The sequence below is a fragment of the Nicotiana attenuata genome, chromosome 6 (genome assembly GCF_001879085.1).
Source record: "Nicotiana attenuata strain UT chromosome 6, NIATTr2, whole genome shotgun sequence".
Lineage (NCBI taxonomy): Eukaryota > Viridiplantae > Streptophyta > Magnoliopsida > Solanales > Solanaceae > Nicotiana > Nicotiana attenuata.
The window spans coordinates 87,034,263-87,048,347 of NC_031994.1; the positions used below are offsets into that span (position 1 = coordinate 87,034,263).

A 14,085-nucleotide genomic window follows, 5' to 3' on the forward strand; every position below is an offset into this window, starting at 1 on the left:
CTTCGAATTGCATAAATCTGTGTCTTTCATGTGTTTAAATCAATAGACCCCAATTGTCTAGAAATCAGAACTCTTAGGATCCAATAAGACTCAATTTCGCAGGCCCTGGGTTCGTTCATGGGCCCAGCGTGATGATTTTGCCATTTTGATAAGCTTTGGGCTTTAACTGTTGCTACTAGCCCAGGCATTATTAGTCTGATAATCAGTATATTGGATGAATTGTGGATTATCAAGGACAGCTTTCGAATCAGGCTCCTGCATAACCCAACGTTGGTAACACATTTCATATGCTGATAGAATTCTTTCACTTTTGGACCTAGTTTTCTGAAAGCCCAACATGCTGAAAGCTCCGAATTCCATTTAAAAGCATTAGGATAATTTGGTGATATAAAATTTGGGCTTACGAGTTAGGTAGCGGGTTTCAAACTAAGAGGTTTTCCCTTTTGTTTGAACCCGGACTTGAACTTGAGGCCCGAATTTATAATATCAAATTAATTAGGCCTTTTAGAGACAAAAAATAATAGAAAATCTTAGTTTGCTTTAAGTTGGCCTTTAAATAATAAAAGTGGGACGAGCCTCGCCAAATTAAAAATGCATAAATTGCGGGGCCCTCACAAATGCTTTATTAAAATATTTTAGAAAATTCGGGACATGCCATTTAGCGATGATTTCATGGCTTCCCGCAAAAGTTAATAGACGAACTAGCCACTTTAGGCGCGCTTCTTTAATAATTTTACCTTCTTAAAATACGGGTGTGCAATTTCATGCGACCGCAAATCCAAATCCAAAATGTTAATACGAGGTGTCGAGGATCCGGGTGCATTTCATGTGACGTGATCCAAGAACACGCTCTTAAACGGCGTTCACTTTCATAAAACTAATTAAAAAGCGGTTAAACAAAAAATTTATAAAAATGGCACTATAGGATGGTAATGTATTAAAATCAGATTGTTAGCCAATTATAATAATTTAACGACCGTGCTAAGAACCACGGGATCCGGGGGTGCCCTACACTCTTCCTCGGGTCAACAGAATTCCTTATTCAGAATTTCTGGTTAGCAGACTCCAATTGGGAAGTCGAAATTTTTTCCCTCGATTTGGATTCAAAATTCAAGCCGTGACTGGACACCAAAAAGCCAATCCTATCCCAAGTGGCGAATCTAAAAATAAATAAATAATCCCATTTCGAATAATGTCACTTTAAATGGAAAACTCCCTTATACATTATCCTTCGGGTAGGTGTGTAAAAGGAAGGTGTGACAGCTTGGCGACTCTGCTGGGGTATACTAACCCAGAATTCGATTCAGGGTTCAAGAATTCGAGCTTAGTGCAATTGTTTATATTGGCTGTATCATGAAATTTTCCTACATGTTTCCCATGCTATAATGCTAAATGTTTATTCGCTTTGATATTTGTTGAAAAAATTACTATATATAAACTGCCGGCGAATCCCTCCTTTCTCTAAGTCTTCTACATCATGGAGAAGGGTGCACTTCGTGTAGCTTCTCTTCTGTTTAGAGTCTTTTCCCATTTAGAACGGAGTTTGGATAAGTTGCAAACCCGGCGGAGCTTCTGTATCCACGTTACGTGCTCTCCCCCCCCTTCGGCTCGAGTTGTCCGCTCGGGTAAGCCAGGTCTAGGCCAATAAACCTAGGGTATAACCTAGAAAAACGAAAACCTCATCCGGGATCCCTAGTAGGACCGCTTATTTGGCATCAATGTGCATTTGACTTAGGGGACTCAACACAAGGTTGGGTCCGTCTAGGACAGGTGACCTGAAATAATGGACCATCCTGATGCATCTTACGTGCTACTGTGCGCACTTTATTTGCTCGGCATCTGCATGATTTGACCCGGCTTGTCTAAATGAGTGAAGTATGAAAATAAGCAGTGTTAGGACTAAGTGAGGGTAAACCATTTGTTTTGAAAAAACCCCAATGCCCAAATAAATACCGAAAATGCGCCGGATTTTTTGAAAAAAAAAGAGAACAAGACAAATATTTGAAAAAAAGAAAGAAATTGTGGTTCAAAATAGTTTTGATTTAGGGTAAATCTGCCGGAACTAGCGCGGTTTGATGTCTCACCGGGATGTGAGATACGTAGGCAACCGCTCAGGCGGGTTCCAACCTGCGCCTTTGGCAAAAATAGCCAAAAAATGTCAAAGTTTTTAATTGTGGTCACAAATAAGTCGGGTGTGAGGGTGCCATTCACTGTCTAAAATAAGGCCGAAATGTCCCAAAAGGACGTTGAGAGAGGCCGGTGTGTTTGCAAGAAGAGCCACCCTGAGTCGAGATTGTTTAATGGTTGCGCGGGTAAAACAGCGCTTAAAATCTCCCTCGCGCAGGAATGCTGAAAGGTTGCGCATTGCAAATCCAAGTCCTTGTTTTCTAAAGAATTGTTCGCCGCACAAATAGCCATTTTTGTCAAAATAAATCATTAAATTCCCCTAAGAGTAAAGTGTTGCAGAATAATCAAGTAACACGAAAACCTTCTCAGTGCCTGAGCGAGATCCCTTTGAACTGCCATATTGGTGCATGGGATTTGGGAAAAGGAAGCAGAGAGCTGTGGTCCAAAAGTTTGGGCGGTCTCGTAGATTTATTGAAAAACAAATCGCAGAAGGATATCCAGTTGAGGCACTGATACCATTTGGGACCCGCGACCCGTAAGCGTATCCAGTTTTCCGATTTTGAACTCACACCTACATTGGAAGAGGAATTGCCGGATAACGCCGGTCTCATGGTAACCTCCGTGGTAGATACCCATTGGCCCCACGACCGGTAACCCTCATGAGTTCTGTGAGTTTGTTGAAACATCAAGTCGGGATATTCAAGAGCCTGCATCTGGCGGAAGGGTGTTGTACATTGCCATCTTATATCACGGTATGGTAACCCCAAAGGTTTTCGAGGAACCCAATACAGGATTAACGCATGCTGGAAATAGAAGACAAATGGGAAGCCCGACGGGGATTAGCCTGTCATGGTAAGCCTTTTTGGAACGGTAAAATTTGTCCTGAGAAAGAGATGGTCCACATAGACCTTGCCTAGAGGGATGCTAGATGTTGCATGAAGAAACCTACTAGCACAGTGTGTCCCCTGATTGTAGCAGAAATGTACCGAGCTTTGACCAAATGGTCGAGAAGGGGAGAAATTCTTCTAGGTTGTCAATTGGCCTGCAATTGTGGATACAGGAGCACCTCTGTCATCGCACAGTCTACAGTGACCTGACAGGTTTAACCGGATTGAGTTGTGTATTGCAGAAGTTCGAGACCCGGTGACAGGTATTTGAGTTCTCCTGAGGTGACTGAGGCCTGGTCGTCATTTTTTAAGATCCCCACTGCAGATAAAGTTGAATGGACTTATGGAATGGAATTCCCCTACTAGAGCTGTATACACATCAGTAGAGTCTCTTATATTCTTTGTGTAGTGTCAAAGCATTCAGCCCTAGTGCTCCTCTACCGGAGTTTTGCGACAATTGGAAGATTTCACACGGTGCACAACGATGACAAGACCTGAGTGGGCCAAAGTATTGAGTTAGGCCCGAAAGCTGCATTCCCTGAAGGCCGAATCCGAAAGATATGGGAATGAGTGCACGGTACCTTGAGCGTAAGAGCTATAGTACAGGACCGAGCCAGAGGGTGAGTAGATCCCAAATACTTGTTTTGTTGGTAAAGAAGATTTTCAAATCCCTGAGAGACCAGGCCAAAAGGCCACTGTACAACAGTGTTACTATTCGAAGCCGCAGTGCAGATGGAAACTGGTGTGGCCAAGGAAAAGAAGTACAGAGGGGGCCCGAATAGGAGCATTGGAAACGGGTTCAAGGAGCTTCGTTTGAAAACAGCTTGCAAGCCGCAGCTGATGAAGGTGATAAAAAGCAACTGCGCCAGGAGAAATGAAGCTCTGTAAGGCCCCAAATTCAGCAAATGAAAATAGATTGCCAGAATCGAGGAAGAATCTATCCGATCGAGAAGATTAGATAATAAGGTTAAAGAAGCAAGTCCTGGACTGTCCAGGAGAAATTGGGAAAATTTGTGAGGAAACATGGCAAGACTTTGGGAACAATGGGAAAGAAGACTGAGGAAAGAGCCCAGTTCGTTACAACAAAATGAAGAGAAATTATGAGGGAACCATTGCAACATGAAGAAAGAAAAATGAATACTCTTGAAGAAAAGGCTGCTCGCCGGAGAAAAAGAATTACAGGCCGAGAGGGAACAATGCTATGGATTAATTGCTGATATGGAAAAGGAAATAAAATTGTTTACAAGACCTTCATTCCCAGGATTCTCAGGTGCTAGAGGTCTCGCACATCCAACAAATAAGCCGCTACTCCAAGAGAGAAAGGTCAAAGTCAAGGGAGAGAATCAGAACATTGCCAACTATATTTGTCAAATAAATGTCAGGCCGGTGAGCGGTGGGTCGTACCACGTTCTTGTCCTCCCCGTGATGATATTTGATTCGCCAGGTCATGAACAATCTGGAGCAAGTGCAAAAGGGTCTTGCAAGCAGGCCCGCGGCGATGCCGAGTGATCCCCGCGGGCCCCAGGATTTTTGAAGCTTTTGATGTATTCTTAATAATCAAGTCTGTAGTTTTGAGTCTGGTTTTTGTACTTATCCTTTTCCGATGAAAAGAAAAACAAATAGTCTAGTAGCTTTGTAACCGCATTTGTTATTAATGAAAATTTGAAAATTCCCAAAATTGTTTCTTTATTACTTTCTGTATCTATGTTTGCATTTATTTGCAAAGAACTACGCTTGGTCCTGATTCATAGCGGGGTCATGATACGTAGGCACATCTCCATAGGATTCGACCGTGAACCCTAAAAAGAGAAGGAAAAGAAAAATAAGAGAGAAAGGAACGAAATAAGGAATCGGAGAGAAAACATGGCAAAGAAAAGGAAAAAGTAGAAAATGAGAAAAGAAAATTGAGAGAAAATAGAAAGAGAATAAAAGCAAGAAAAACATAAGTAGAAAATCAAGGAGAAGAGAAAACCGGTGATGTAACGCTATGCAACCAGTGCAAAACATGTAGACATCCGTTTAACAGTATAGGTGCATCACACCCCAATGTGCGATTAACCTATCTGTTAACTTATCTCAAACTAACCATGTGTTGCTGTTAATTCCAGCCTAGCCTTTAGAAACAGTGGTTGGTTGTGGTAAGCTGGCATCGAGCATCAATACTTTACCAGATCGAAGGCAAGTGTGGAAATGTCTACAGAATGACTTTGCCTGCCAATCCCCATACCCAATAAGACAACCCCATTCTCGGGAGTCCCCGGCCCTCTGAATCTTTTACATGGTGAAGAAAATCGGATCTTGCGCTTGCGATTGATGGAAATGCGGGAATGCTTGGAACAACGGAAGAGGAACCTCCAAGCACCATTCCCGGATTCCTATAGATTATATCGCCTAGATCTGGAGGTGCTACTACAGATCCCTATCAGCCACCCTCAGTACTCTTGGGACAGCCTACCATGACCGCTCACTTCGTCAAACACCTCTGAGGTCCGCCCCAGGTGTTCTCCAGCAGGAAAGCAGCCTAACATTTTCACTGCTTCCACCGTGCCCTGCACAACACAACCTTCACTGCCAAGGCCTGCCTTTGATCCCTCAGCCATTCACCTTCCAAAACCCGTCTTTCGGTGGATCCTCTCCAATATCCCACATATAATTACTCTCAGCCACCACAATAAGAGCTGTTACACAAGCAGACAAAACCCCTAAAGCCCCAAGAGCAGGATGAGATGGCGAAGAGAATGAGAAGCCTCGAGCAGAAGCTTAAAAAACATGCAAGGAAAGTTGAGCGGGCAACAAAGAGTGCTCTCCTAATACAGACCCTAGTGTATTCCCTTATGTACACTTGCGTCAGTTCAAAACACCAAAATTTGAGAAGTATGAACGGACACGGTGACCCACCATTGCTCACCTGAAGAAGTATTGCAATCAGTTACGGGAGCCGGTGGCAAAAGAAGAGATTGTTGATGGCAATATTTTTGGAGAAAGCTTGATTGGTATCGCTTCAGAATGGTATAGGACCACAAGATGTCTGCGTTGGCATATTTGGGAGGATCTGGTCCCGAGACTATGGTTCGACAATTTCAGTACAACATAGACACTGCGTCCAGACAGGGAAACTCTTTGGCGAAATTCTTAAGAAAAAGCCTTCAAGAAAGTTTTCCGTGAATATGCAATTAAGTGGCAGTGAATACAGGGCGTTCAAGAGTGAAGCCTCCGATGGATGAGAGGTATAGATGGTCATCTGTTTTTCCTTCAAGCCTAGGAAGCAACTATTTTCAAGAATATGATGTCCCGCATGGCAAACCTTGCGCAGAGGCCAATAAAAATTGGAGAAATGGGTTGAGAAATGGGCTAAAAACGGGTAGAATTTTTGAGCCATCAACCATAAGAGGCAAACCTCCCAAAGCCATCCAAGGCGGGTCTGGAAGGAATGGCCAAGGCAAAAAAAAAGAAAAGAAGAAACAGATGGATGTCAGCATCGGGAGGAAGGAGATACCGGGCTCCTAGACCTGGTTTTTCTAAAAGAACCCCTCAACACTACTATCCTCATATACCGGTATGGCTATGTTCCTCCACCTTTATGCGGTCATAATGCTCAAACCCTTCGTCGCACCGCAACCACAAGCTAACCGACAATTCACCTCCATTCCAACGAATCAACTCACCACCAGAACCACACTATAATCCCCAACACCGCAAAATAACTTCCGAGCTCGAGAAACCACCCAGACGACAAATTTCCACGCCAATTGGTAAATCTAGAAGGTTCTAGGGGTTTCCAATTTCAGTTACTACAAGATTCCTTGACTAAAGTACCTAAACTACCCTTTTATTTATTCTGAAATTACCAACCTATACTAATTGACCCCAACCCCTCTTACTTGGTCAAATAACTATGGTTAACTACTCACAGGGAATGACAGGTTCAGCTATAACCAAAGTGATTCCAAAAATTCTAAAATTGAATCCAATTAATGCTAATTGAGACTTAAAATTAATCCTAAATCACACCACTATCCAATTATCAACTAACAATAAACTAATTGCACTAAACAATAAAAGTGAATTATCAAAAAATAAGAACTAACACTTGCATTAACCAATCAAAATCAATAAAACGGGGTTAACCCTGAACTAATCCAAAAACTAAACGAACAATCAAAACAGGATCGACCATAAACAGGTATCAATCAATGGCCAACTTATGAATTAAAAACTGACCTATTGCAAGTTAAAATAACCTAACATGAATATGAACAGACCTAAATCAAGTCTAAATTAACTGAAACCTACAGAAACTTGCATGAATTGATTAAACAAAAGTTTAAACTAATTATAAGATTCAAATAATAGAAGAAGCAAAACAGAAAACTTACTTATGCAAGTTGAACCAACTGAACTCCAACTCGAGCCCCGGAATAATGTATACGAGTGTTCTTTAATCCAAAAATAGGCGAACACATTATTACGAGACTTGACTTGACCTCCAGACTCAGGCAATTAGAAAAAATCAAGGGACCCGGATTTCTAGGGTTCTGCCAGTCTAAGATTTGAAATTCGAGAAGATGTAAGAGGATTTGAGGAAATCTGGTTGGGGATTAAGGAAGAGGGGAGTCAGGGGAAGGTAGGGTGGGAATTTGGTGCAAGTTGGATAACTTTGTGTTTTGGCCGGAAAGTTTTGATTCAAGATTCGAACCATTTGGCTATGATTCGAAGGAAATCGTTTTGGGGGTTGGAAAGAGAAGAGAAAGGTGGTTCAGGGGTGTTAATTTGGACAGGTTTGGGTGATTGCCGCCGGCGGAGATAATTTCCGGCGGGCGGCGGCGGGCGGGCGGCGGAGGGCTGTGGTGATATAAAAGGGGTCGGAGACGATGATGAGGGGGGGGGGGGATAATGTATCCGACCATTTTATATTAATGAGGAGGGACTTCTCGACCGTTAGATCAAGCAAACCTAGACGGCTAGGACTAACTTGATACCAAACGGCGTCGTTTTATAAGAAGGGGGGTTGGACCGGGTTGGTGTTTTGGGCCTGGACTTGGCGTGGGTTGAAACGGGTACAGGGTTTATGTGGGCTGGTTTTGGGTGTTCTCTTTCATTTTCTTTTCATTTTCATTTTTATATTTTTTTTTTGGTTTTTGTTAAAAGCAAAATTAAAAATAACAAAGACCTGAATTAAACTAAAATTAAACTAATTAATTTTCCTAAAATTAACTAAATCCGAATTTTAAAAGAAAACTAAACAAAGAATGTAAAATGACTATTTTTATTATTTCTTTTGTTTTTGGTAATATTAATTAACTAATAAACTAATCAATATAAAATTGAATTCTAAATGCAAAGGTACTATATTTTTTAATTTTTATGAATTATATCAACTAAAATGCACACAAAATGCAAACAAGATACAAAATCATGCAATTAATTCCTAAAAATAAAAGAAAATTCTAATTCTAATGGATTTATATGAGCAATTTAAGCGTGGCAAAAATCACGTGCTCACAGCACCTGGCACAAATGCAGGCGCCGCTTCCAAAGCAATGATTTTCTTCGGTTCAATACCAGTGACGACGGCCTTCCCAAGCTCCACTCTTCGCCCCTTTCTTGACGGCGACTCCTCTCCATTAGACGACTCGTCTACGAGATGGTAGACAGGCCGGGAAGAGATCTCATCCCGTGCAGTAGCACTCTGAGGGGGGGAATCCCTCGTTGGCAGAGCTTAAGTACGACCCCCGCTGACGGATTCAGCCAAAGTAAATTGCATCCCTGCCGATGCAATAGCCTGGCGAAATGCCGGCACTGGAGCTTTCTCTTTGGAAGTCCGTCGACCTAGCAGCAAAAGGAGGTCGTATCAACGAGCAGTGGCAAACAACAGAAAGTTGAAGCAAAAGTAACACTTACTAGATGGGACCTTCGATCCAAAGCGCTTGTAGAAAATTGCCCAATCACGAATACCCGCTATGTGAGGCAACACGCGGGCCACCCAGTCTTCAATGCCATAGATATGAGAGGGTGCACGCCTCTCAGCTAAAAAAACAAAAAAACCGCAAATGAGCGGAAAACGAAAGGACAAAAAGAAGACAACGAGCGTATGCCAAAGACACTTACGATTATGGTTCCACTACTCAGGGAACCCAGTCGGGTCCGCCACCAAGTGCTCGATTTTGACAAAGAAGTACTTATGCCAAAACTTTTGATTCGTCCTGTCGTCCATTCCAACTATCAGCCCTCTGATCCCGTGATGCCGGAGGTGTATCATAGTACCTCTGTAAAAACTTGGTGAAAATAAGTGCAACAGGTGGTGGACATCAACCTCGCAACAAGCCAATTCCGCATACTTCGTCAGCATCTGAAAAACTTTATGCAAATACAGAGATAGTTGTGCCGAGCAGACGTCGTAAAATCGACAAAATTCCTCCGCTAGCGGAAGAAGAGGGAGAGTATAGCCAACTAAGAAAGGGTAGACATAGAAGGCACAATACCTAGGTCGATGACCTCCACGATGTCACCACCAGCCGGCACTATCTCGACGTGGGAAGGGATGCGATATGTAGATCGAAGCTCAGCTATATGAGACAGTCCAATCTCGGAGATCACTGAGCAGGAGAAGGAACAGGTTCCTTGGGAAAACCGTTTCTAGACAAGGGGTTTCTGGGAACTATCTCCTCCGAGGTAGGAAAGCTCTCATCCTCTTCAGCCATGAGATCCTCACCACCGGAAGGAGGAGCCACTGACAACGGAGTGGCGTCAGAAACTTCATCATGAATGCGAAGGGAGTATGACATTTCGACGATGAAAGGTATGCAACTAAACCTAAAGAAGAAGGTAACAACTAGGTAAGGAGGGGAGGTATGGAATCGTGAAAGCAAAGTCAAGAGTAGAAGCTAGCGAAGAAGATCAAAGGAGAACAGTGTTTATGCAAGGAAAGGGATGGTGAAAACTTCTGAAAAACGAAACACCCACCTATTTATAGGGTTGGATGGCGCGAGAATCAAAGCAAAGGATTGTTAATGGCACAAAAACCAAAGTGACAGGCACGCAGACGCTGTCTCGGGAAGATGCATAATGATGACGAGCGTGGCTATGACGTCACCCCATGGTAGCCATACCAATCACGACTCCACTAGTTGCGCCGTTCTCTCTACCTTGGCCGACCGGGCTTATTCAACAGCCAAATTCCTCTGAAACGAAGGCAAATCAAGTCCGCTTATTAAGGGCGTGCAGGACCACGACCTCAACAAGCGGAGGGACTAACTGTATAGGTCTAAATCTGGCGACTCGACGGTAACGGATAAGCAAGACAAAGGACGGGGTCGACCATGGTGTAACAACCGAAGGTTGCTCTCAAGAAGGCTGATTCCAAAATCGGACAGCTGAGATGAAGAAATAACGGTAGCATAGGTTCAGATATGGACACAAGGAATATTCCTTTGGATATTCCTTGTTTGGTACTTTTTAGGGTTTTTGGAAAATATCCCTTATAAATAGGAAGAGATAGAGAACAAAAAGGGAAATCTTAACTTTATGAGAAAGAACACTTTGTAAAAGGTTGACCTGAAAGAATATACTAAAGTGGTCTTGATCATTGATTACATTATTCGAGCATACATTTTTGATCCTATATTCACCAGATCCAAAGATTCCTCAACCCCCTTGTATTTCCCTTCTTTCCACGCTGTTGTCAGGGGAAAGAGCCATCCGAATCTTACAATAATTGGGTAGTAAATTCCCTTTTGTTAGGCTAGTCGCATTTATCTATATTTATTGCACATTTATGTCGTTGCATTTATGAGCATTTAATCAGCTCAAACACACTAGCTAATATCGTTGTCTTGCCTATTTCATTTAACATTTGATCTAGATTTTATTATTCTTAACTAAGATTCACCTCTCTTCTCATCTTTAATTGATTTAACTAAAAGGCTTAACATCTTTTGGTCAAACGGGGAGAAAGAGGAGGATTGAGAAGAAGAAGATGGACAACGAGGAAGAAGGAAGAGGAATTTCTTTGCGGAAGTCTTAAATTGCTAATACGTTATTAACAAAGTCAAAAATTAAATGAATATCTTTTTTGAGCATAAATTCGTGCTTCAAGTAAAAGATATTAAATTGGATAAGCTGCAACTAGGGGCATGGTTGATGTGGTTTGATTTTTATCCAACCAACTAAGCTCGATTTTGCAATTCCCATTCTTTTGAATTTGTTGGTTCTTTTCGGTAATTTTGTCACATAACATATAAATTTCATCTCACTTTGTTATAATTTTGGATAAAGTTTTGATAAATTAATATATGTTTAGTAATAATAGAACAAATTGAACATATAATTCAGACTTATTCTTTTTGACAAACTTTTTCCACGCATGATAAACATTTTTATCTAACAATAATTCTGCTTTCATAAATATGTCTTCATCCTCAACCAAATATCACTAATTAAACACAAAACATTTTTATTTGTTTGAAAGGAGAAAAAAAAGATTATATAAACCTAAATAATAAAATGCTCCATTTAGCTTTAAAACTTACCAATAAAATAATATTTCAAAATTGAGAAAATTATATAGTAGTTTGCTAGATCATAACTTATGAAGATGAAGAGTTGAAGAATTTTAGCAATATTTGATATGAAAACAATCATTGAAGTTAGAATCAAGTATTACTTAAAGTAAATAAAAATAAAATGCAGTATATTAGTTTTAGTAAATATTACTCCGTCTGTTTTAATTTACATGATACATTTCGCTTATCAAGAGTAAATTTAACTAAACTTTGAAACTAAATTAAATTAGTTCAACGTAACTTAGTATTTTAAGATTAATATTTAGAAATACAAATTACACGAAAAGTACTATAAGTTACAATTTTTCTCATGTCAATATAATAACAAAATAAATTTAAAATATTGGTTAAACTTTACGCAATTTGACTCTCGATAAGTGAAATATATCATCTAAATTGAAACAGAGGGGATAGTATATTTTATCATTGGATCGCAAGTATTTTTGTGTATATTTTTTTCAAAAAAAAAAAAAAACCTATCTAAAATTTTAAAACATATTAAAAGAAAATAGATTTATACGTCGCTTTAGTTGTTATATCCTAACTCAATGCTAAACAAAGTAATTTTTTTTTAATAAGTTGTTTTGATTTGTAAAATTTGGTTCGATTTTTGAACCCCGTTAGTTGCAACTACTAGTCCTAGGTATTGGCTTTTAATCTCGGTAACCACTGTTCCTACCAACTGCTCCTTTGCGTTTATCTTCTTTCAACACGTTAATTCAGATAGGGACTGAGCCTCCATTTACTCGTGAGGAGGTTTCGTTTTGTCATCTTACTTGTGTCATTTCTTTCTTCCTACTATAATCTTGTCTTTCCTTTTTTCTCCCTTTATATCGTACTTTCGTTATAAAGAAAATTTAATGTGATTCACTTAAATGGAAAAAATATTAAAATTAAATTTCAGAAACTAGAATTGACAAACTTGGCTGGAAAATACTTATCATTTTTTTTTTATTTCACTGTTGTCGATTTTACCATTGCGGAGTCCAAAGTATTCACCTCAAATTTAACGTAACTCATGCAGAAAAAGGGAGACATTACATTAGTAGTCAGCACAAAACCCCATATGTGACGCAGAAAAGCAGACAATAAGCCCAACCCCCGAGAGGAGAATCGCTTTTCTCAGTCAATTTAACCCACTGGACTTTTCCCTTATTCGCTCTCCACTCACTCAATTTCTCACACTCCTCTTTCCGAATTGGCTTTTACGAATGCATTTGCAGCAAAAAAGGTGCAGAATCAATCTCGCCGGAGTATCATAAAACTCGGCCGAACTTGTTCTGCCTCTGGACTTTAGAGCTAATATGTAGCTAATTCAACTATCCAACTAATTGGGCTAAATATATTGGAATTTGCTGGAGGAGACAACGTTTCTGTCAGATTCAGGGAATATTTCTGGACTTATTAGGACTTTGGTTTCTCAATTTGGTAAATTATCATACTATGCTTAGATATTATTGGTATTTCTACTAGTAGCTTCTTTTTTTGGGGATCCTTTTATGAACCTGCAGCATTTTTTCTGTTTTTATGCCTATATGATTCCTGCTCAACAGCAAACTTGGCGCAATTTTTATAGCTTGAACTAAACTCCGGTTATTGCATTGGAAAATTAACTAATTAGCCAATATATGAATTTCAATCCCTTATCTCTCTGCCGATGCTACTAATTTGAAATGCTTCAGTTTATTAGTGATTATGGATAATCGAGTACTAATCACGATTTTAAGTCAATAACTCAACATATATAGCTAAGTTGCATTACGAGAGTTGTTCTCTTAAGATTTTCGTTTTTCGTTTTCTTTATGTGTCTTTTTCCTGGAAGGATCAACTTTTCCACATAAGTTACGCATGATAGACATTTTCACTTTTTAATGCAACTCTGTTCCCTCATCTCTTAGATAAAATAGAGTATATTTTCACCCTTTCATACTGATCTAATTAATCTTTAGAAATTAAATTTTTTTAGTGTATATTTATGATTATGTAAAGTCCAGCATGGATATACAAACTGTGTGGTCGTTCAGGAAATGCATGGAAGGAAACACAGTGAAAAAATTGCACTGATGAATTTTGTGGTGTTATATATGACAAAGGGATTTTAAAAAACCAAGAAAATCGAATGAGAAGATTTGTCCATTTCTTGAAAGAAATAAAAAAGAATAACTGTATTCCTATTTATCTCATCTTACAAAATACTATTGTAGTTTTTTTTCTTTCTTTCTGTTTTGAGTATCCAGGAATTTGAACAGTGGGCTACTTTTGCAGCTACAGATGGAGATATTGTACATTGCAAGTTGCTTTAGTGCGCCTTCAAATCCGGCTTTGTCACTATTAGTTGCAGCTATTGGGCATAATTAGAGTGATTTTTTCTTCTGGCTGCACGCTGACAAGGTTGGACTTGAATCTTTAAGTGGTGATGAAGAGGCAATTACATTACAATGCCCATCCAATTGATCCACACCGTAAGCAATGACCTACGAACTGCGTTTCCTTCTCTCCTTTTTTTTTTT

The 14,085-nt window shown here is 39.9% G+C and overlaps 1 protein-coding gene across 1 annotated transcript in view; it reads left to right on the forward strand.

The window, feature by feature from the left end:
* Positions 12,607–14,085, forward strand: part of LOC109227383 (SNF2 domain-containing protein CLASSY 1-like) — a 7,232-nt gene continuing 5,753 nt past the window's right edge. The window contains exons 1-2 of the mRNA XM_019392527.1: positions 12,607–13,003; positions 13,841–14,037. Of these exons, the coding sequence (XP_019248072.1) occupies positions 13,992–14,037 (46 nt within the window). The 5' untranslated portion in view covers positions 12,607–13,003; positions 13,841–13,991. The remainder of the gene's footprint in view (positions 13,004–13,840; positions 14,038–14,085) is intronic.